The sequence below is a fragment of the Cupressus sempervirens genome, chromosome 6, assembly GCF_028749045.1.
Source record: "Cupressus sempervirens isolate cs-2001-9-10 chromosome 6, ASM2874904v1, whole genome shotgun sequence".
In the NCBI taxonomy this organism is placed as follows: domain Eukaryota; kingdom Viridiplantae; phylum Streptophyta; class Pinopsida; order Cupressales; family Cupressaceae; genus Cupressus; species Cupressus sempervirens.
The window spans coordinates 282,248,543-282,269,919 of record NC_143123.1 but is presented as its reverse complement, the minus strand read 5'-3'; the positions used below and the strand labels follow the sequence as shown (position 1 = coordinate 282,269,919).

General features: G+C 35.3%; 1 protein-coding gene across 1 annotated transcript; it reads left to right on the top strand.

Annotated features, from left to right (window-relative positions):
- Positions 1-475: 475 nt before the first annotated feature.
- On the top strand, positions 476-1,661 carry LOC149552318 (uncharacterized). Its single transcript, XM_089790194.1, has 2 exons — positions 476-728; positions 1,483-1,661. Exons 1-2 carry the CDS (start codon positions 476-478, stop codon positions 1,659-1,661), a joined length of 432 nt encoding a protein of 143 aa, XP_089646320.1.
- The last annotated feature ends 19,716 nt before the right edge of the window (positions 1,662-21,377 follow it).

The following is a 21,377-nucleotide window of genomic DNA, read 5'->3' as shown; positions in this document are numbered from 1 at the left end:
TGAGAAGAATGCTACTCTCAAGCTAGAAGCAAGAACAATGCTTATTGAGGCTAAGGTAGAGAAGTCTGAAGCATCTATGGGAAATATTACTATAGAGGGGAAACTGGAACCTAACAACTTCAATGAGCTAGACTCAGCCTAGTCTCTTGCAGTAGAAAAAGAGGTTAGTCCTGTCAATTCAAACATCTTGGATGAGAATAGAAATGTTTTAGACAAAATTAACTCTCTGCACCAAGAAGAAGTGATGCCCATTGAGCTGAAGGTAGAACCTAAAACTCAAATCAACACCGAGAAGGTTGAGGTATTTGGGCTTCCATTGGATATCTGCGAAAGAAAAGAACTGGAAGATGCCCTTTCAGAGAAAACTACAAGAGATGGCAATGTGGAATTAATTACTGAGACTTCCTCTCAGGTGATTTATGGCACCCTCTTTATTTCCCATTTTGATGATCTTGAATAAACCAATTTGAACAAAATGGAGAAGGCTTTAGATGCAGGAAAAAATATGAATGTAAAGGGAGAATTTGAAGCTTTCATGTGTGAAGGATCATGCGATTCAGTCGTTGATAAACCCATCGAGGCTCTCCCAATAGGATATGCTAATTCTGCTATGAGCAACACTAAAAATGATCTCCCCCTTTCAAGTGAGGAACATGTCTTAGGATTTGACAAAGTGACTAATGATGTAGAATCCGAGGCATCTGATTTCGCAGGCACGCTTGTGACAAGTAACTCAGTCAATAAAAAAATGATCTTGAGAAGTCTACAAGCATCCATTACTCAATTTTGAAGGACCCTCATATCCCATTCATGATAGGCATGAATGTAAATGTAAACCCACTTTCTATGACAATTGAAATTGCAGTTTCTCCCAAAGGCGTCGCCCATTCAATTGGAATTGATTGTGAAGAATAATAGAGAAAACCCACAGTCACATTGATATACGACAATATCGAGTGCACTATCAACTGGGAATAAATCCAAATTGTTCAACAAAATGTCTCAGGTACAATATACATTACTAAGAAGTTTGGATTGTGTGCATATGCAAGCTATGGTAATGGGTATATCACACTCCAACTTAAGTTAAACATAGCATTGCATTTGATGTGAAGAACCCAAGCCTGATAAATAGATAGATATGGCTTGAAATTGATCATCAAATTTATGAAATAAGACTGTTGATGCCAAAGAATAACATGTGGACCATTTAGACAAGATGACATAAAAACTGCCTAGCATTGGATGTCAGATAGCAAGCCCAATGACTTGAATGGTAATCAACTTCACAAGTAGATATCAAAGCTGATGCAAACTTCCAAGGATGATGACCTAGTTTTGATCGACATTATAATGTTCAAAGGTGCATGGAGTAGGATGATGATGAGACTATTGCTATGATAAAAGAATTATTAGAGACACGTATATGACTAGCTATACAAGATGATGGTGGTGATGTTGAATATTGTGGCTTTGATCTAGAAACTGGCACAGTCAAATTGAAAATGCAAGGGGCCTATAGTGGCTATCCTAGCTCTATACTCACTTTGAAGTCTGGTATTGAGAACATGCTTATGCATTATGTACCTGAGGTTAAAAGTGTGGAACAAGAAATGGATGGAGAGGAGGAGGAAGCAGTAACAAGTAGCACCATGGAGTAGAGAACATTTTTTTCCTTTTACTAGTTAAATGGAATAGGAAGTGGATATGTATAGTTTAAATAGAAAAGGAAATGAAGAGTCGGAAGAATTACCATGGGAAGCTCGTAAATCGACATTTTTTATAAATGCAAAATACTAAGGATTAACCCATGGTCTAGTTACACTAACCTAAGTGTAATTGATGTGAAGTTTCAAATTCAAAAAAGAATTACAAAGGCATTATATTTAAAAGTAGAAGGCCATCATCCAACAAGCGGATTAGATGAAAGTGACTGATCAACTCCTTCAAAGAAAGAGTTATCTTGGCAACTAAAAAGTCACTGCCGAGCAGAGAAGTGTTAAATATGTAATTCGATGACATTGAAAAGGGTTCTTTCTTTTTCCTGCATACAGTTAGAGTGCTGGAGTAGAGAAAAGGGCATATTTGTTTTCATTGCATATAGGGAGGGGCAAAATTGTTGATGTATCAGACTTAATATTGCAGAGCCAATAAAGAGGATTTTATGTCAATGTTTTTCTATTCCATTTAATTATTCGTTGCTTCTATGTGTCTTTCTTTTTTTGAATTACAAAAGGAGATAAAAGATGTTTTATTCTTTTGTCATGAGGATATGAATTAACCACAGTAAGAAGTGCTTTGGGGTATTCAAAGAAAGATTCATTAGAAGTCTTTAATCATTTCATTTTATTTTTCTATTAGCTTTTTTTGTAGGTTAATCAAATGCTGAGTATATGGATTCATAAGAATTGTGAGTTCTATTGCTTGGTTTATAGATTGGAAAGTTGATCTTTCCTAGATTAAGTCCTATTTAGGCTTAATTTGGTTTGTGTCTTTTGCTCTCGAGTTAAGAGCATACCCCATATTAGATTGTAGGAAAAAACATAATTCTTTGAACATTATTCACATAGGGAGCTATACATTGATTCAGAGGGAAACTAGTTATTCTCAAAAATAGTTTCCCAACTGTTGTGTAAAGTTGTTCTTCATTACAAATTGGGCAAATTAAAAAGGAGAATCAGAAGAAGAACAATCTGTTTACCAACAAAGTATAAATAAATATATGTAAAGTGATAACCACTCAAAAGAAATAAATTAAGATGTAAGAAATTAGTCTCATATATATTATGTTGTATTATTATCTAAATAGGTCCATGAGTTTGACTCAAAAACTACATAGTTGAAACATGACAACAATATCACAATTTTACTTATTATGGAAAATATCTCCTTGTTATCTATGTCATTCTATCAATTATTCTCAAAATGATCGATGAATTTCCTTGTAAACATGTTGAGAAATTTGTGAAAAATATAGAAACATTTTGAGGGGCTTAAATGTTTAGTTACATTAGAATATTATTTTATTATTATTACTTTGAAATAAAACTAGTTCAAAAATATAGCATTTTGAAAGACTGATTATGAATAACTTAAATTCTTAAAATGAGTATTAATCATGATATATATATATAGATAAGATTAAGTTCTATTTGTTATGAAGAAGTTGACAAATATATTAAATTTTAGAATAAAGGATTGAATAATTTAAAACCAAATAAATTGTTCTATTGTAAATGCTAAAAAAATACACTATTAATATAATTAAAATTTAATCATAAAAGTTTAGGATTTTAAAATATATTACAATTATACATTAAACATTCTAATATAAAATCAATAGAGAAATAAAAAAGTGACATTTATAATCTTATTAAACATAATTAATTGTAAGACTATTTTCTATTAAAATTTGTATATAATAATTAACTCATTAAATTAGATAAAATACATCCACTAAATACATTTAAAAAAGAATGTAAAGAAAAAAAATGTACACCTTGAAAGCCACACTAAATATAGATTTTGAAAGACAATTTTCCTACATGTGAACAATATGTGGAAACAAAGGATATGGGCAATTGTCATTTTGAGTGAGGAATGTATAAGACACTAAAACTAAAACTAGGACAACATCAGCGAAGCTAAATGAGATTTTCTACATCGTATGTCTTTAAGCTATTTGTGGTTGAAGGGAGAAAAGTGTAGGGGTCTCTGTATTATTATTTTTCTCATTTTTTCACCAGACTACAAAAAAGAAAATGGAAGAAATACAAGAGAAATTGGAAATGTTGAACAATCAAAAGAAGGATTCACTTGCACAGTCTCTTCTTTTTGTAAGCATGGAGAAATATTCTTTACTACAATGGTTTATTTTCCAATCAGTTGCATTCCATGGCAGTATTAGTATTTTACTAGATTATTCATAGTTTTGTAATGGATTCATATTGAATTCTCAAGAAAGGAAGTGAGTGTAATAATATAAAGAGATTAAGAATTTTATTTTGGTTCTGTGTTTGCTTTGATTTGTATAGCCTGCAAAAAAATTTGGAGAACCACTTTCAATCATTTTATAATATCATATAAATATAATATTGATTTAATAAATGTCATTTATCTATAGAGGGGAGACTTGTAAAATATTAGTAATGGATTTTAGGGGTTTTTTCAAAAAAATGAAGATATTTGTCCCATAAAGGTTATCATTTGACTAAATTTAAATATGTATTTATTTGGAAAGTATAGTTAATTTTTGGTATGAACTTGATCAATACAACATATGAAACCTTTATTGATTATGATTACTTTTGAAAAAATGAAAACTTGAAACCCAATTGTGAAGATTGAACTTTTATGTTTTTAAAACCAAATGAATTATGAAAACTACTTTTTTTTTTTAAAATAAAAAGCGACCAAAACTAGGGGGTCGCCCCTTACAAGCAAAAAGCTGGTAACTAGCACATTACTGCAATGTCTAACAGTAAGCAAAAAACTATCTAACACATCAAAGCTAGAGAGTCTTCAACTAGAAACTTAATAGCAAAATACTAGGAATAGCTAAACTGAAAAGTCCAAAAGATCTAATACTACGAAAGTTCAACCAGATAACTATTGGCAGAATAGGCCAATGCCAAGTCTTAATTATAGCTGGATACTAGCAAAACCAAAAACAAAAGATAAACATAAAAGTCTTGGATCCAAGGATCCCATTAAAATAAAAAAAATTAAATTCCTTTTTTCTCCTTCCCCTTCATCGCCAGCAAAATCCAAGACCAGTCATCAACAAGGAATTTGAAGAGCATTTTATGATCCTCCATATCCATTCCAGTATCCTCCTTTTCCTGTGCCAGTAGCTGGAGGGTAGTGACCACAACATGGGTGACTTTGAGGTTAAATTTAGAGAAGGTAAAGAACCCTTCCTCTAAAAATTTTACCCTCTTTTCCAACTTGGCATACTGCTCCACCTACTGCTTGGTCACTTCCTTGGTTTCCATTTCCATCTTCTTTGTTTCCTCCTTGGTGTTTTGGACCTAGATTTTATCCTGCAAAAGCTTAGGGTTAGTAAAAACCTTAGAATTTTCTTTGGTAGGGGATGAAATGGTTATGGGGGAGGTATCCATTTTACTACTTTCTTCACAGAAGGTTATCGGCTGGAAGGGAAAGCTTGTAAACACATGTGTAACCTCTGTGGTATCAACATTACCAGTAGAAACCTGAGTCTATGCATTACCAATAGAATTATCTTCTGAGTTTATGCTTCTTTCCACTTCCTCCTTACCTCCTTCTTCTTCCTTCTCCCTTTCTTCTTTATTATTTTCTAATTTTTTCTCCTCAACCTCCTCCACCCTGAATCTGTTGGATTTTTTTTTTATGCCTTGCCTAGGATTGGGAAAGTCTTCTAGATCTCCTCCTTGCCTTACCTCCAGCCTCCTCCTCCAAATCCTCTTCATCCACCTCTATGGGTTTATCAACTTTTATTTTCTTATTACCCTTTTTCTCCACAACCGTATCAATTTTTTTCTTTTTCTTATTTTCTTTGCAAGGGAGGGGCGGGGGGTGTGACTTTTTGTACCAGTACTAGTACTCGGGGGTGAATTCTGGCGGTGGCACTAGTTGTCAACCAACACCACGCTCAGGAGACATAGGGCAAGGTAAAACTAGTAGAGGCAAAAAATTAGGCCTTGATGGATTATGGTATAGTTTTTCCCTTTACTTCTCTTTTCCTTAATATTTGCAACCATATCCTCAAGAGAATGCAGAAGCTAAAATGGGATAGAAATGAAATCCTTATTTCTAAAATAATTTAACAAAGGGAAATGATAGTAGTAAAAAACACCAAGCCTACCCTCTAGCATCAGATATGTCATGAGAACCAAGCACACATTGTCCCATGGGGCTAGTAGCTTGTCCCTTTTAAAACCTCCTCTGTATCGAATCGACTCCTCATCTTCTGCAAAGAAATTGTTCATGATGGCCTCGTCAGTAGTTTTAGTGACCTTTTTCCATTCTTCCTCCTCATGGAAAGGCCAGTCGCCATGGAAATCACTTCCTCGATCACTTGGAAGGTGATACCATTGATGGTGACCTTTCTGTCATTCCACCCATTGACAAATTGGAGGGTACAATTCTCATCGTAACCCACCATTGACTACATGTAGGGCAAAAAACCCCCTTCTTTCAGTAGAAACAAAGTGGCCATCCTATCTTTGAAGTTCTGAATCTTTGTGGGCTCTAACATATTTAGATCCCCACCCATCTCAATTTTGCTAATTTCTTCCTCCCCTTCTTTAGTAATGAGCATTTGAACTTCCTTTTCTGCGATATCTCTGCAACTACTATTCGCCTTAAGCCCTTTAACAATAAATCAAAAAAATTTCTAGATCTGTACTTGATAAGTTTCAAAATCCATGCAAAATTATTATGGGATTCATGATTACATAGCATCATAATATTCACACTCCAAAAATCTCTGACAGTCAAATAAATGATATCCTTCGTACTTTTGAATGGGGTGTAATTTGAACTCCACGATGTGTTTCCATAATTATGAAATGACATCCCTCTTAATTTGCATTCACTTGTTATTTTGTTTGTACGACCATGTCTCCTCATTCCCAATGGAGCTTTTTAAAATTTAGTAGACATGATTAGAAAATTAACAACTTTGGTCCTAACTCTAAATTTAATAATCATCATTGAATAATATTCCCACCTCTTTGCTTGGTTATCAATGACATAATATCATCATTGAGATCAGCCATATCCTTCCAACACATGATTTCCATGGTTTTAAACCCCTCAGTAGCTATCGCATTTTCCACCTTATTCCCCTCCTTGTAAATGTGCTACAGGTGGACACTTTCCATTCCTTCTAACATTTACTTAATATCTATTATGATATTTCAAATATTCCATCTTGGTTGTGCGGTTCCCTTGACCATATCAATGATTAACTTGGAGTCCCCCTCCATTGTTATCTCCTTAATTTGCATTTCCTTAATCAGCTGAAGGCCCCACAATAATGCCATTACTTCTGCCAGATTATTGCTTCCATTTCCCACTTTCCCAGCATAAACCAACAACGCATCACCATTCCTATCTCGCAGTACTCCTCCCGCCACTCCTATTCTTTCTCTAGAAACACCATTGAAATTCAGTTTAAAATGTGAGAGGGTGGGTGGTCTCCATTTCATTTTTTGTCTCTTCATCATTTTTGAGTTATCAAAGAGGAAAAAATCCTCATGACAGCCCCATTTTTCAAGCATTAGTCCTTCTTGTCTACTTGGTTCCTCCTTTGGCATCTTACATCTAGCCACTCTTAAATTCTCCTTCAACAATTTCTCCATTATTCTAAAGACTACCTCCACCATTTTATTCTCCTCCCTAAATATTCTATTATTTCTTTCTTCCATATGTGCTAGCACACATATGGTAGAACCATCTTCCATAGAAAATTCAATCTAGCGTGAGCAAAGGGATAGCTCCAATTCTCCACAAATTGTCCCAAATTGTTATTCGTAACCCAATTTAATCCAAATCTCTCCCAGACCCTACTCTAGATCTCAAAGAAAAATTGGCATTCCAAAAATAGGTGATTTATGGTTTCCTCCTTTTTCTTGCAGAGATAGCAATGGTTAGTAATATAAAAACCTCTTTTTTTCAAATTGTCCAATGTAAAAATTTTTCCATGTTGATCTATCCACCAAAAGAAATTAATTTTAGGAGTTAGGTTACTAATCCAAACCTTACTCCACAATTGCAGGCAGGGATCCTTGCTAAATAAGTGTATGTAAACTGATTTAATAGTGAAACTACCACTTGGAGTTAAATCCCAAGCCGTGGCATCCTCTTGGAAAAGCATAGGGATTCTCTGTTCCCTAATCAATTCTTCTAATTCCTTGAGAAGTTGAATATCCTCTTGAGAGTAAGTTTCCTTAACAAGTTTCCTCCACTTCCTCCCCCGATCAATATAATCTCCAACTCTACTTCCCACATCTTCTTTAAGTAGCTCCATTAACCTTCTAAATTTTTTGAAGACTAGCTATTTCCCTTCCATTCACTTGTCTTCCTAGAATCTATACTTTTGTTATATACTTGATGTGATGTATAGTTTACTAGTGTTGGTCTCGAGTGTTTTTTTAGTATGTTGACTTGGGAGTTACTATTTTATGATGTTATACGAGACATCATGGTTTATGTTTTGATCTTTGAGATATGGATTATTATTTGGTCACAATATTTTATTCCTGATCATTGTGATGTATTCACATATTTCTATGATAAGTTTTGATCAACTGCTTGTTAGTGCTTTCCTGTTGCTTGTATAGAACTGAGGTGAGTGGTGTGATTTTCTTGGTGTAACCTTTGAGTTTTGATAAGTTATCTTTTTATGCTTTCCAGTTTTTGATAAGGTAAACAGGTTTTAAGGGGTCTTGAAACCCATAAGTTTAACAACAAAAAAGGCTGAAAATAAGAGAAAAAATGCCCAGCCAAAACATAAGCCTTACGGCTGAAAATAAGCCCAAAGGCCCAGCCCGAAACAACTGCCCACTAAAAAGGCCAGAGAACCAACCAGAAAAACAGAGACCAGACAAAAAGCCAAAGCTAGGAGAAACAAAAAACAAAGGACAGAGACCCAACCTAGCAGACTACTTCTCCATCTCGAGCATGGTCTGGGCAGCTTCGGTGCACTCTTGTTGCTCTTCTACCTTATGATCCTGGGCGTTCGTCAAATCCTGCTCCATAGTGCTGTCCTTGGCTTTATCCACATCCAGCCTATCTTTGTCTCTGTTCTGTTTATCATCTTCCTCCATCTGGTTCTTGTCTTTGAGATTTTCCAAGAGAGAGAGGATGTTGTCGTTGATCGAAGCGAGGAGGGAGATCATTTGACTTGCCAGGTTGTGATTGTAGTTCTCAATATTTTTTACTCTCCTCTCCATCAGAGTCTCCCAGCTGTTCCGGTCACCTTGGCTTTCTGCACCTGTCTTGCTCTTGATTTTTTCCACTTGGGAAACCCTATCTCTGACATCCTCAAGCTCATGGAAAAGCCATTTAATTGATCTAAAGTTGTCGATCATGCTATTGCGGGCATTGTTCAACAGATTCATGCCCATTTCTCTTGCATTATCAGAAATAGCCACCATAGCCGGGTCAATTAGCTCATTGAGTCTAGGCTTCTCGAGGTCGTCCACCAAGAGTTGGGGGTTCATCGCCTCTCTGTAGATTCCCATAGTGGTCGTTCTCACATTGAAGTTCTTCCAAGCCTTCCTTCTGTTATTAACTTGCACTTCCCCCTCAATCTATCCAGAGTTGTCATTTTCCTCCAAAGGAGGCTGAGGATGTGTAGGGGAGAGGGGAATGGGCAGAGAATCCTTTCCCTAACTACTGGAGTGCTCCATGCTCTCTCCCTCCCTCTTCTGTCTTTTTCTCAGTTTCTCCTCATCCAGCTCCTCCTTCGAAACCTTGTCAGAATCATCAGTATCCATTTCCTCCTCCACCTCAGCAGAGCCAGTTTTAGCTGGGGTATGACCTCTAGGGCTCTTTCTGCTGGGTAATTTGATAGAGGGGTAATCCTTCTTATGGCTTTTATTCTTCTTACCTGAATGCTCAAAAACCTCATCAGAGCTGATGCTCTCAACATCGTCGGAATCTGAGGAAAAACTGGAGCTGCTCTTGTTAACATCCGCCCCCTAGATAGGGCTTTTGCTAATGGTTTGAGCATGGAAATGCTCATGAATCAAAAGCAGAAGACCCTCATGCAGTGCCGAGTTGACGGTAGCTTTCTTTTTAAAACTAGAAATGGCCTTGTTCATCGAGTTAAAAAGAAAATACGAGAAGGAGATCTTACTACCATGGTGAAAATGATTCAGAATCACAAAATGGTGAGTCCTAACCCTATCAAACCTGGGGTCTAGGGTTATATATTCAATGACAGTGTAGAGAACATACCTCCAGAGCTTCTTTATAGTATCCGTTACAAAAAATGTCTCTTTCTTGCCCAGCTTGTTCAGCTCTTCAGTGTTTTTCACAAAATCCTTGATTGCATTAGAAGACATCTTCTTGTCTCTAAAGAATTTATGCCCCTCCATCGGAATCCCCGTGACTTCAGCAACCACATCCTCAGTAATTTGAAAGTAGACCCCGTTCACCTTAACCTTACCATTATTCCACAAATTCACCATGCTGTTAGTGATCTCAGGATCCGAGCCATGAAGTTTCTCGAAGAAATTAGTAACCCCACCCTTTTCCAGCTCTCTCCAAACTTTGGCCTTGTTCTTCCACTTCTGAACTTCCCCCATCGGCTCCTTTTTGCTCCTCTCACCCGTCATGTTTACCTGATCAACTTCCACAATTCTCATGAACTCTGAACTATGCAAGTTATTTGCATTCGAAAAAATGGTGATGTTTCTTTTATGATACCCGTGAATATACCCCTTTCTGAAAATAATGGTATCGTCCTTTCGAACGTGTCGAAATGTCAGAGGAAACCCCTTTTGCTGGTGAAAATCACGATGCCAATAATGGCACTTACCATTTATTAAGCAATCTTTATTATCCATAATTGCATTGGATTTGAGCCGTCCTTCCCAAGATTTTATCTTGGTCGATAAGCAACTTTGCCTTCGCCAAAAAATCTTTTCCGGCATGCCAGGTCAGATTATTGGTGGCGTTAACCCCTTTATTAGCAAACCAATCAGCGACTGGGTTTGCCTCTTTGTAAACATGAGTGACGTGGACCTTATCAAACTTTGTGAGAGTGGCGCAAGTCTTAGCAATTATGTTCGCAATCGTCCACGAGGGAGGGGAAATACCATTAATGGTATTAATAATGTTTTTGGAGTCCCCCTCAAGCCAGAGTTTAGTAATCCTGGCTTCAAAAGCCAACTTGACCACCTTACTCACAGCTCTTGCTTCAACCAGATGAATAGTCTGGATTCCTAGCGGGGAAGCAAAGGCAACTATTCCCTCCCCATAGCTATTTCTTATGATTCCACCGCAACCTGAAGGGCCTGGGTTACCCTTAGAAGCCCCATCAAAGTTGTCTTTTGACCAACCATCTGGGGGGAGAAGCCAGCTAGCATCCTGCCTTTTGAGGTTCCTGTCTTTTTCTTTAGCTATCTTTCTGTCCCCTTCTTCTTCTTCCTCCTTCAAAACTTGGAGATTTTCCTTTATATTCTTCGAGACCTTCCTGCCAAGGATTATAGCCGGCTCCTCTCTGTCTCTAAATATTCTATTATTCCTTTCCTTCCAAATTCCCCAGCAAAAATGGGGTAAAATCGAGTCCGAGTGATCCTGCCGACCAGCAATCTTACAAAGACCTTTCCACTGATGGAAAAAATCCATGAGATTATCCGGTTTGCACCAGAGGGTTTCATTATCATGTGTGATGACATTCCACACCTCCCTGGCATAGTCACATAAGATGAAAATGTGATTTCCGGTCTCAGCCTGATTCTTACACAAGGGACATCTACTGGGCATAACATGTCCTCGCTTCATGAGATTGTCACGAGTAAGGATTTTGTTCTAAAGAGCCAGCCAGTAAAAAATGTTGATCTTTGGAGTGAGACCCAGAATCCAAGCCTCCGCCCAAGGGGCCTTCTCTTTTAAGCTCCAAAGGGAATTATAGCCTGAGGCAACAGAGTATCTTCCATTGGGATTATCCCTCCAGACCAGCTCATCCCCCAAATTGATAGGAATCATGGAATTGAGCATAAGCATTATAGGAGTCAAGTCCTCAGAGATGAGGGATAGGTCACTCCATTCCTGGCCGTTCCAATAATCAAAAACTTTGGACCCAATTTGATCAGTACAAGCTTGCATCCATCTCTCAAAAACAAGGTTATTGATAAGTGGATCTTGGGAAAGCCATCTATCCGACCAGAACTGGATGTCCTTTCCATTTCCCAATTTCCATGATATCCTGGCCTTAGCCAGGTCCCTGGCTTTCATGATCCCATTCCAAATGTTCGATCCTTTTGGGATATCTTCATTAAAAAGGGTGAAAAGAAGAGTGGGTCTTCTAAGGTACTTGTTTACCAGGGTGTCCCTCCATTCACCGGTGCTACTGAAGATCTGCCATATTTGTTTAGCTAGGAGAGCCTTATTGAGGTGGGTGATCTTTCTAATGCCCAGACCTCCGTACCTCTTAGGGAGGCAAACCTTCTCCCAAGCAACAAGAGGGTATCTTTTCTTCCCTTCATTACCATTCCAAAGGAAGTCTCTCTGGATTTTCTCCATTCTTTCAGCTATTTTCCCTGGAATTCCAAAGAGGCTCAGGGCGTAGATTGGCAGATTTTGAAGAGAAGATTTGACTAAGAGGCATTTCCCCACTTGACTAAGAGAGACCCCTTTCCAACCAGCCATCTTCCTGTTGAATCTGTCCAAAATACCATTCCAAAAAGACTCCGGGGGTGAGGATCCCAAAGGGAGACCAAGATAGGTAGAGGGGAAAGAGCCTACCCCACAACCCAGAATCCTGGCGATTTTTCTTTGTCTAAACTCAGAGGTGTTGATGAAAAAGAGCGAGCTTTTGTTCCAATTAATCAGCTGACCCGTCCCACTGGAGTAAGTATCAAGAATCTTCTTCAGGGCTCTGGCCTCATTGACAGAAGCTTCCCCCCCCAAGATAGTATCGTCAACAAATTGCTGATGAGTGAAGGGAATGCAATTAGAGGAGGGAAGGATCCCTTTGATACAAGCCTCACGCTTTCTATAGTCTATAATCCTTCCTAAGCATTCAGCTAAAATGATGAACAAAATGGGCGAAAGGGGGTCTCCTTGTCTGAGGCCTCTGGAAGGTTTGAAAAAATTAGAAGGGACTCCATTGACTAGAACAGCCAAGGAGGAGGTGGACACCAATTGAGAGATAATTTTGCAAACTTTACTGTCAAAGCCAAAATTCGAGAGGACCTTCCCAAGGAGAGACCAGTCCACCCTATCATAAGCTTTAGAAAGATCCAGTTTGAGAAACATACCTTCCCGTTTGGATGCCTCAAGAGAGTGGATGACTTCGTGCACCATCTGGACAGAATCCAAAATTTGTCTCCCTGGAACAAAACTCGATTGACGCTGCGAGATTATCATGGGCAAGATCTTGAGCATTCTTAAAGTGAGAACTTTAGAGATGATCTTGTAGAGTGAGTTGCACAGACTAATAGGTCTAAAGTTGTCCAACGAGTCCGCCCCAGGGGATTTAGGAATGAGAACCACAAAAGTCGAGTTTAGCTCCTTGAGAATAGATTTGGCTCCAAAGAATTCCTGGACAGCCTGAACAACCTCTCCCATGATCACCGACCAGAACCTTTGGAAGAAAAAAGTGGGAAAACCGTCCGGGCCTGGAGCCTTGTCAGCAGGCAGAGAAAAGAGATCCTCTCTAACTTCCGAAGCATTAGGAATAGCACAGAGCTGTTTATTATGGATAGGTTGAATGAGCTGAGGGATACAGTGTAACAAATCCTCCTGGTCCAAATTGGAAAGCATTGGGTCCTCAGAGAGAAGGCTAGAGAAAAAGGAAACAACTTCTTTCGAGATGGCAGATTCTTCAGTTAACAGCTCCTGCCCCTTTCTGATACCATAGATCCTGTTACTAGCACGGTGCTTGAGGGTGGTTAGGTGAAAAAACTTAGTGTTCCGATCTCCTTCCTTTAGCCAAGTGATCCTCGATCTTTGCCTCCAAAATTTTTCTTCCTTATTAATAATGTTATGAATTTCAGACAGGGTCTTGAGCTCCGAAACCCTGTTGGTCTTAGTGTAACCTTCCTTCTGAATGCAATCTTGGATAATAGTTAGATTATCAAATAACTCTTTCTTTTCATGGAAGATATGACCAAAATCAGACTTGTTCCAAATTTTAATCATCCTCTTCACATTGCTAAGTTTTCTGGTGACTCTGAACATGGCTGAGCCCTCCACCTCTATCCCCCACCATTTCTTGATATTATCCAGGAGGTCAGGGTGAGAGGTCCACATTTTCTCAAACCTAAAAGGATGGTATCTCCTGTGTACCAGAGGGGAAACTAAAAGAGAAATGGAAGAGTGGTCCGAACCAATTCTGGGAAGCAGAGATAGTCTACAGCTGAAGGATTGAAGCCAGTCCGAAGATATAAGAGCTCTATCTAGCCTAACCTGAATGCAATCATGGCCTTTTCTCTTGTTTGACCAGGTAAAAGATCCGCCCTTAAGCTCTACGTCCATAAGGGCCAGATTATTTATGAAGTTAGAAAGATCCTGTTTACTTTCCCAATCCGGGGGCATACCTCCCTTTTTCTCTTTATCTTCTAGTGGTGTGTTAAAGTCTCCCATGATTATACCTTTCTTAATGTCACAATCTTGCACCATATTACCAACTTTGGTCCAGAAGTTTTTTCTATCTCTCTTATTATTGGAGGCGTAAATATTCACTAAAAACCAGGAATCATTGGTGTGCAAATGTTGAACTCTGCAGAAAAGAATGTTATCTTCATCATACTCAGCTACTATATTGAAATACTTATCATTGAAAAGTAACAGCAGTCCTCCAGACGCTCCTTCAGAGTTAGAGGCTATGCCCTTCATGCTATTGTTGAACTTAATATTTTCCATCCTTTCCTTCTTCATTTTAGTTTCCTAGATTAGAAACACATCAGGCCTTTGGTCCCTTATCATATTTCTAATAAATTCTTGCTTGTGGATTCCATTGAGTCCACGAATATTCCAAGATAAGATCTTCATGATTTAACTACTGAACATGCTTCCTGGATGGTGCGCTGCGTACCATCCTTAATGTTTCTTCTGGCTTCCTCTTTCCTGATTTCATTCTTGTTTTTCCTTCCCACTAGGTTAGATTTGTGGCTGAGATCAGCCTTGGCCATGCTTCTAGTAGAAGGGGGAGATACCGGAGAAGGGTCCCTGCTATTCTTCTTCTTTCTACTCCTAACTTCTGTCCAGGGATTCTCTTCTCCCTCTAGTCCTTTGTCCAGCCAAGCATCAATTCTTGCCAAATCTTCCATGGAGTTCGGGACAAAGGATAGTTTCAAGTCATCCTCCTGAGAATCCAGAGGGGGAAGAGTCATATTTTCACCTGTCTCCTCAGATTTTTTTTTTATGCTTTCCAGTTACTTGTATAGGATTGAGTTGATTATTGTGACTTTCTTGATGTAATCCTTTAGTTTCGATTAGTTATCTTTTGGTTCTTTTTAGATGCTTATATATGATAGGTGAATATTGTGATTTATCTTTAGGTTTTTTCTAGTTTCTTGTATAGGACTGAGGTGAAAATTAAAATTTTATAAGTTGTACTTTTTGGATTGATATCCATATGAGACTTGAGATTATCTCCTTAGGATAGTGGGAGTGGGTTATTTAGGTTCCACAAGGTTGGGTGGTAGTTTTTCTTATACCATTGAGATCCAATAGCTGGATGTTGTTGTTGGATGTACTTGTGCAATTGTTCCTTTCATTTTGATCTTGTATTTTTGTTGGATGGTTATATTCTATTTTACTATACTTGATTATCAAAGATCTTATGGAATGATGCATTTTTATTCATGATGTATATTCATTGATCACAATAGATGATTATGCATTGTTAGTTATGCCAAGTGGCATCTTATGTAATTGTATTTTATTTAATTAAATTCATACTTGTGGTTATTCTATGATGCAAATTTGTTATGTATCAGATTTAGTATTAATAAGACTTGTATGTGATTCAACATCATGGAACCCTTAAGAGATGGAAAAAATTTATGGATTGGTTGTATGCATGTGAGTTATTGCTTCCACTATGTTATCTCTTGTTGTTATAATCTTTGAAAAAAAATGTGTTTGACAAACATAGTGAAACTTTAGGTTATTTTCTTTTGGGTTCCCTGGCGGGGTGTTACATCTAGTATCAGAGTTCAAGTTTGTACATTAGGAACTTTAGGTATGTTGGAACACCATTAGATGACAAGTAGTTAAATTCAATAAAAATTAAATGAATTTATACATATCTATTAGAACTTGAAGACTTGAACTTCAAAACTGAAATATACTTAAAACATAGAAAAAGACAAAACTTGAATAACTCTTGAGTTGGATTTTAACATATTTTCTTATGATTGTGCTTTAAGGTGGTATTCCTTTGTTGACTTTGTGAGCACTTTTTTTGTTCTTGCTTGGGTGTTTGCAACAAAGTCTTATCCTCCTACATCAGGAAAGGGTCTAATAGGACCCACACATTGAGTTCTTGAGTTTTATCTTGTTTGTAGGCTTCCAAGAAAGCCTAAGTCTGGGGGGTGGATGTAATGTCTACCCCTAGTTTACTTTTTGTGTCATATTGTTGAATTATCTTATTCCATTTTTTATGGTTATGTTTAATGATTAGTAGTACTTAGTTACTAGATTTGATTGGATGTTATTTCTTACTCAATTTATATATTTGATGAGCTACTTGATACTCAGCTATTTTATTTGTTCATTATTACTCTTTCGATAATGATACATGTATGTTCATATAGTGATTTGAGATATTTTATGATGATAATTAGATGGATGATTTATATATAGTTTCTATGTATACTTACCTCATACTTGCATCTGTATGGTGTACATGTATGTTTTACTTTATGTTTGATATTTTTGATGTGGTTGATGGAGGGAGTCATAGTTGCCTACTAGTTAGGATCTACATGATGCACCACTCCTCGCCATTGCCTATTTAGTTTATATATGTATGCATGTATGTATTTATGTGTGTATGTGCATATGTATGTACATGTATATCTATACTACATGTTTGACTTTTATGCAAATTGTAGGTACCAAGCATTGACTTTCCTGAATTGCCAGGATGAGTGTGCCCTATCACAATATCTCAATGGTAAAGAGGGGAGATAGTTCTTGAGTCCAAATCCTAAGACTAAGCCAAAATGTCCTAGAAATTAGGATAAGTGTCTAAGTTATTTACCCTTTTGAATCTATCAAGTGATGTGAATTTGAGATTTTGACCCTTGAGTTTGATTTAGTATTTTGTCTTTATAATGGGTTTCCTTATTTAGATTTGTAGGTCTGTTGTGATTTTCAGTTATAATTAAATCAAATAAAAAGATTATTAATGATTTAATTTAATAAAAAAATTATAAAGATAAAATAATTATTAATTATATGTAATTAATTGAGAAATTAATTAAATAAAAGAATTAAATTTAAAACATTTAATTAAAGTTCTAATTTTGGTGTACTGATATTTATTTAATTTAATAAAAATTTATTTAGGAATTCTATTTTAATAATTTAAAACATTAAATAACAAAGTTGTGTCACCTTTTAGGCTAACTTATTAGAACAACCAAATTTGAGTATTTATATGCAAAAATCATTTTTCCTCAAACATATGTTCTAGCTAGATTATATAGTCTCACACTTTTCCAATTGAAAATATCTATTAAATGCATATTTTTTACTAGTTTTTATCCAATTACTATAGAAATGATATTATTTCATAAAACTAACATTTCAATAAATCTTACTAAATTTTATGATATTGTTTTAGTAAACTAAAAACACCATTTTATAGAGCTCAAAGTCAAGAATATTCTCATATAGGGTTTATCATTTTTTGATTAGATATAGTATAATGTAATTAAAAAATTCTACAAGCACATGTTCTTCTAGTTAGAATAGATTTATTTTGAAAAATGTGGTGGGAGATGAAAACTGTCAATTTCGGGTGAGTTGAAATTTGAATCACTATAAAAGAGAAAATATAGGTCTAAAGTCAATTTTTATTTTTGATTGTTCTAGCTATATGTGTTATCTATAACATATTCTGAGTTCAAATTTAAATAAGTTTATTTTCATATAATTTTGTGGTGGGAACTAAACCCCTAATTTTCAGCATTTTCAACAACTGAAAAATTTTCTATAAAAATTAAGAAAATATATCATTTCTTATTCCAAATAATTATTAATAATAAAATTCCTAAACTTCAACCATTTCTACACATTTCATTAGTTTGCTTTGTTTTCAAATTTTTAATAATAATTCCAATTTTATGTCATTGAAGGTGAACAATTATACTTTTGTTGGTCTATTCCTTTACAAAAGGGTGACACAAGTTTGTGCTTTTACCCACTATTATTACTTAAATTAATAAATATATTATTCAAGGCATCTTATGATTTTATGAGAGAGAGAGAGAGAGAGAGAGAGAGAGAGAGAGAGAGAGAGAGAGAGAGAGAGAATAAATTCAATAAAGTTTATTTTAATTAAAATGCAAAAAGTTTGCTCATGAAATTAAAAAACTAAAACCTTAAAGGGAGAAAGCTCTTTATTAACAAATTAGAGTTCGTTTCTCCACTCACTGGTCTGGAGGTACCAATTTTGAGAAAGAGGATTTTCAAGAAGATGAGAATTTTTGCAAGTTTCGAGCATTTGTTTGGTTAGCATCAAATCAAGGTAGGATCTTGTTGAGTTTTGCAAAGTAATTACCCTTCAAAATTTCTTTGTCTTCTCCATATTTGTTATGGATCTGTTTTCAAAATTAATTTGGGTTGAAATCCTTGTTAAAATTTATTGTTCTTCGTTATTGAAAATGTATGTGAATCAAAATTAGATTTGAAACCCTTGTTTGAGGAACTCCCATTGAAATAATTAGATCAATCTAGAAAATTATGGATTTGAGATGAGGTTTGAAAATAAAAACTAGTTTTAAATTGTTAATTTTGACAGTTTTAGATTCTTTACCCTATCATATCTAAATTAGAAATATTTATTAACAAAATGTAATATTAACTACCATAGTAATAAATTATTAATGTGGTGATAATATTAATAATAAATTGGGGTGCTTATTTGTTAAAAAATAAAATTTATTATGAAATAAAATTTAATGTAAAAAATGGGACATGGACCATTACCCCCTCCCCCCTCCTTCCTTCTTATTTTTCATGTTGACCGCATCATCTCACAGTGGATACAACAGTCATGAGCATTGCAAGTAGTGGCTCACACTATTGTAGTAGCGATGTAGCCTTGTAGCACTCAAGCCCCACGTGAAGCCCATTGGGCTATAAACAAATTTGAAATTTTTTATATTTTTAAAAAAAATATTTTTATTATATTAATTAATATAATTAATATTAGATATTATTATTAATTATTAATAATTTTTATTAAATTAATAATTATTGTTATTAATAAATAAATTAATATTATTTTATTAATGATTTAATAATTATTATTATAATGATTTAGTAATTTATTATTATTAATAATATTTATTTAACATACTTAGTTTAGTTTATTTAATTAGAATATTTGGAAATTGGTTATAGTTTTAATCCAACAAGGTATATTTGATTTATTTTGAAATATAATATTGATTTAATAAATGATCATTTATCTATAAAGGGGAAACTTGTAAAATATTAGTAAATGGACTTTTAGGGGTATTTTTTAAATGAAGATATTCGTCCCATAAAGGTTATTATTTGACTAAATTTAAATATACAAGGATAATGCTCCCCAACACAGGAAACAAAATCAAACCACTCAAATCAGAATATCATTCATGAAATTGCCATGACATAAACATTGGGAGGATCCATTGCCAACACAAAAATAGATGGGGCTCCCAACATGGTTCCTCCATGAAAAAAATTTGGTAAGAATCTATCAACAACTATTCTAATGGGCGGAAACTAGTTGGAAAGGGGGCATGTTGAGTATAGAATGAGGCAATAGATGTATTTGGAAAGTATAGTTAATTTTGGATACAAACTTTAGATGTGTAGTTGACCAATACAACATATGAAACCTTTATCAATTATGATTACTTTTCAAAAATGAAAACTTGAAACCCAATTGTGAAGATTGAACTTTTATGTTTTCAAAACCATATGAATTATAAAAACTACTTTTTTTATATACTTGATGTGATGTATAGTTTACTAGTGTTGGTTTTGAGTTTGTTTTTAGTATGTTGACCAGTTTTGGATATTTACTAATGCCTAGGAGTTATTGTTTTATGATGTTATATGAGACATTGTGGTTTATGTTTTGATTTTTGAGATATGGATTTATGTTTATTATTAGGTCACAATCTTTTATTCCCAACCATTGTGATGTATTCACATATTTCTCTGATGAGTTTTGATCAGTTTCTTGTTTGTACTTTCTAGTTGCTTGTATAGAACTAAGGTGAATTACGTGATTTTCTTGGTGTAACCTTTGAGTTTTGATAAGTTATCTTTTGATGCTTTTCAATTTCTTGTATAGGATTGAGGTGATTATTGTGACTTTCTTGTTGTAACCCTTGAGTTTCAATTAGTTATCTTTTGGTGCTTTCTAGTTGCTTGTATAGGACTAAGGTAAAAATTATGATTTTATGTGTTGTACTTTTCATGAGCTTGGGGTAGGTAATCTATGTGTATACTAGGAATTAACTTGAAATGAAGGTCGGAGCCCTAAAGAGGTTGATTGGTTAACCCATTGTAAGTTGTTTTAATAAGTGATAACATTTCATTAAATGGGTTTTAAATAAATGAATAAGAATCAATTTTTTTCCTGTCCATGCCTTGACTGCTAGTATAAGCTAGGATGAGAGTAGAGAGGATGCTTGGTTGTGATCTTTCCTTGTTAGTATGCCTTGTCTGTACAAAAGGATACTGATGTTGCATAGAGACACTAGTGGGTAGAAGTTCAGAGAGGCTACTAGGGCAATCTTAGAGTTGGCTTATGTAATAACACTTGCCCACTTACATAGTAGATCTCCTATGTGTCTTTGTCACCTCTGGGTTTAGATGTCATTTGTGTCTTGGCATCCTTTTAGATTACTATTAGGTATTCATTGACCTATATATTAGTTATGAATTTTGAGATTGATATCTATATGGCACTTGAGATTATCTCCTCAGCACAGTGAGAGTGGGCTATTTAGGTTCCATGAGGTCAGGTGGTAGTGTTTTTTATACCATTAATATCTGATAGATGGATATCATTACTAGATGTACTTGTGTAGTTTTTCCTTTCATTTTGATCTTGTGTTTTGTTGGATGGTTATATTAAGTTGTAGTGTACATGATTATCAGAGATCTTGTGAGATGATGTATTTTTATTCATGATATATATTCTTTAAGTTTTTCATACCCTATGACTTGTACAATGAATATGATTGGCATCTTATGTAATTGCATATTATTTAATTAGATTCATACTTGTGGTTATTCTATGATTTGGATTTGTTATGTACCAGATTTAGTATTTATAAAACTTGTACATGATTCAACGTCATGGAACCCTTAAGAGATGAAATATGTTTTTGGAATGGTTGTATGTATGTGAGTTATTGTTTCCACTATGTTATCTATTGTTGTTATAATCTTTAAAAAAAAGAAGTTTGAAAAACATAGTG

Coding starts and splice junctions, on each gene's coding strand:
- LOC149552318 (XM_089790194.1), top strand. CDS start 476: ATGGAGAAGGCTTTAGATGCAGGAAAAAATATGAATGTAAAGGGAGAA. Junction 729..1,482: donor CGCAGGCACGCTTGTGACAA/GTAACTCAGTCA, acceptor GCTTTGATCTAG/AAACTGGCACAGTCAAATTG.